This window comes from Aplysia californica, unplaced genomic scaffold (assembly GCF_000002075.1).
Source record: "Aplysia californica isolate F4 #8 unplaced genomic scaffold, AplCal3.0 scaffold00170, whole genome shotgun sequence".
NCBI classification, from domain to species: Eukaryota; Metazoa; Mollusca; class Gastropoda; order Aplysiida; family Aplysiidae; genus Aplysia; species Aplysia californica.
The window spans coordinates 147,047-150,723 of NW_004797440.1; the positions used below are offsets into that span (position 1 = coordinate 147,047).

General features: G+C 38.5%; 1 protein-coding gene across 1 annotated transcript in view; it reads right to left on the minus strand.

The window, feature by feature from the left end:
- LOC101863185 overlaps positions 1-1,577 on the minus strand; it is a gene marked incomplete at its 5' end in the record, with an annotated part of 4,098 nt that extends 2,521 nt beyond the window's left edge. The window contains 2 exon segments of the mRNA XM_005098027.3: positions 285-392; positions 1,312-1,577. Of these exon segments, the coding sequence (XP_005098084.2) occupies positions 285-392; positions 1,312-1,511 (308 nt within the window).
- Positions 1,578-3,677: the final 2,100 nt, after the last annotated feature.

Here is a 3,677-nt window from a genome sequence, read left to right on the forward strand (position 1 = left end):
GAGAGAGAGACAGGGAGAAAGAGACAGAGAGACAGAAAAACACAGAGACACAGAGACAGACACATACACAGACACAAACACAGACAGAGACACAGAGACAGACACAGACACAGACACAAACACAGACAGAGACAGAGAGACAGCAAGACAGAGACACAGAGACATATACAGAGACACAGACACAGAGACAAACACAAACACAAACACAGACACAGACACAGACACAGACACAGAAAGACAGAAAGGGGTGGAGGAGGAAGGTAGGGCGGGAGACAGACACTAACCTGCTAGTGAGGGAGCCTCCAAGCGGAGAGGAAACGCCGTGGACCAGATTGATAAGGGTGCAGTCAGAGGTTACTGTGACCAAGTAATCAGAGGTGCCGTACTGAAACCTGAAAAAGCAGCCTCAGATATACCGTACTGATACCTTTAAAAACACAGCAGACTTCGTTAGCCTCAGAGATACTTTACTAAAACATGAAAAACGCCACAGAATGTGTTAGTCTATGTCCAGTCAAAAGTTATAGTCCATTACCCTAGAATTACAAAGTTCTATCTGCACAGTATGCCCTACCTAGTTTTGACAAATTCGAACAAAAACATTCTAAGTTTCACAACATGTCAAGCTTTTTGGATTGCAATTCTTTGGATATCTTGATAACGACTCCGAATAATCTTACGATTTTGCTAGATCAGATAGAACAATTTGGTTTCTGATTTCATGATCTTAGTAACTCAAAACGGCAAGGACAAGCAATTTTTAAAACATAATAAATGTGAGTCAAACTACTTCAAAAGTCACTTGAGCAGGGTTCATAGCAATATACAATAATTGCTATGCTATGCTATGCTATGCTATGCTATGCTATGCTATGCTATGCTATGCTATGCTATGCTGTGCTATGCTGTGCTATGCGGTGCTATGCTATACGGTGCTATGCTATGCTATGCTATGCTATGCTATGCTATGCTATGCTATGCTATGCTATGCTATGCTATACGGTGCTATGCTATGCTATGCTATGCTATGCTATGCTATGCTATGCTATGCTATGCTATGCTATGCTATGCTATACGGTGCTATGATATGCTACACTATTCTATGCTATGCTAAGCTATGCTGGTAAATATGTTAACATAATATTGTATATAATGATGATATACAAACACACATAATAACATCGATTTCAAAAGAGCAGCAATAAGAATAACAACAGAAAAAACAGCAATAACAACAGCAATGGAATTGACAACGCATAAGAAAAACTCAGTAACATTCTTTTAAACTGAAGAAACAAAGCCAAACCCTACTTGTAGGCGTCAGTCTGGAAAGTTTGGCCAACAGGTCCGTACGCGAAGGACCCGACTTTCTGAGCTGTGGAGGGCACGCAAAATCTTGGATACCAGATCAGAGCGGTTTCAGAGCAAGACTTCGTGGCTTCGTTGATAGCAATGGATTTGCCTGACTTAGTGATCACCCAAAAGTTGAAAGCGTTGCCGTCTTCCATCATGTATCCTTTGGAGGAATATCGAGTGTTGAGGAAATCAACATTCACGTTCGCGTTGAAGGATGTCCTGTGGGATGTGAAGATTTTTTTTTTTTTTTTTAAAGTATCGCGAAGTCAGTGGAAGAGAATCTAGTTTTAAAATTGAGCAGTGAATGATACAAGTCTGGAAAAGAGCATTGGTGAAGATAGCATAGCAAGTTGTTGTTGTGGTTGTGGTTGTGTTGTTGTTATTGTTGTTGTTGCAGCTTCTGTTGATGTTATTGTTTTTGCTGTTGTTTTTGTTGCTGTTGTCGTCTTTGCTGTGGTTATTACTGGTATTGATGTTGTTGCTGCTAATGTTGTTGATGTTGCAACTGATGATGTTGTTGTCGTCGTTCTCGTTGATGGTGTGGGTGTTGCTGTTTCTATTGATGCTGTTGCCGTTGTTTTTGTTGTTGCTGCTGTTATTGTTTTTGTTGATGAATTTTGTTAAGGGACGTTCAAATATAATCTTACGCCTGGAATGGAAGGGGATGTCTGTGGCTCCTGTAAGACACGTGTAAGAGGTCTTGAACCAATGTAAAATCAAATTTTTGTGAGGTGAGAAGGTAACAAGGAAAAACATTATGTCATCATGATTTTTTTTTTATAGCACTTAAAAAGATAGTTTACTATTCACTTAGAGCGGTAAGCACGACATATTCTGTGGCGATACAGCAGGTCCTCGAGCGGCAAGCACGAATAACATGCTATCTCGCACTTAATACACTGGTAGTCAATTTTGATTACACTGGTGCGGCTAAAGTGGTAACATTGACATCATAAGTTTTTTCCGGAAGCGCTCCGCTTGTATTCTCCACGCAGTTTTCGAATATAATCCATGTTCGAATGAACCCCAGATATTCCAAATTCTGGTGTTATCTTGTTGACATGCCAACCTACGAGTTAACATACATGAATTAGTTTTTAAGCATTTTGTCCCCTATACTATATTTGGGATTTTACATTTTTACCACTTTGACTTTTTACTGAGTAGTTCAATTTTCCATTATTGATTATTATCATTAATAGCTACGTATTTGGTGGGGTTTTAAAAAATTAATGTTAAATTAATAAACATGGCATTCTTTTAGACTTTGTAGGCTTGCTAAAGTCAACAATTTGGGCTAAATCCCAATATGAATTCAATTTTAAGAAGGGGCATTTAGGGCCTGAGCTAGTGGTGCACACACCTCCAATTACTTTGTTCACTCATTAGCTCTTGTTTTGGAGACAACTTCGGAATTATACCCTCTGAAATTGGGCCAACATCTTGTTACCAGGTTCTTTGTAATTTTGTAGCTACCATCTTCAATTTTCAATGGCCAGTAGTACAATGGATAAAGTCAACCTTGCTCAAAGTCAACACTTTTTTTCGGTCCCGGGGTGTTGACTTATCAGAATTTTACTGTAATTTGTTCTATATTTGTCTTTAAGGCACTTTTGACATTGACATGAGTCTCAATTATTTCCCCATTAGTAAGAACGAGTGTATGCAATATTTTGCTTGAATGATTTACTGTTATTTGTTCAGTGAATGTAGAACTGAATATATTCAGCTTATTATGTGCATGCATGTGTGTATTATTATGTAAAGCGCATGAGAACAATGATTGTAACACGGATTTGCGAGATATAAATGTCATATTATCTATTATCTATTTGTGGTGGCCGAATTTTGCTATTCAAAAGGCTTTTTAATGGCTGCGTCGATCGACATGCGGGTTTCGCCCAAAGATTCTTTAAAATGTTCTCCAGATCATGGCGCCCTTTGTTTTGTTTTGTTTTGTTTTTTTCAGTTTTGAGACAGTTTTAGCTGCAAAGAGCCAAATTTCTTTATTTCGCCGATCGCTTTTATGGGCCGACGCTTCTGTAATTTTAGAAAATCTGGTGCGGAAGTGATATTTCGCGAGGCGCATTTTGTTTTGAGAGTATATTATATCAAGATTATATCTAGAACTAGACCTTCTAATTTTTTGCATCTCTCAAGATTTATTGCTCCGTTCCAGTAGAGTGTAAATTTAATAGGCCAATGACTTTCAGTTGATGTTAATGCACCGATCATTCCTTTCATCGAAATGGGTCCCAGCTAGTCATTATTATAAGCGAACAATGTAATATTACGAGATTGGGGAGAAAAAGGGGGGTGGG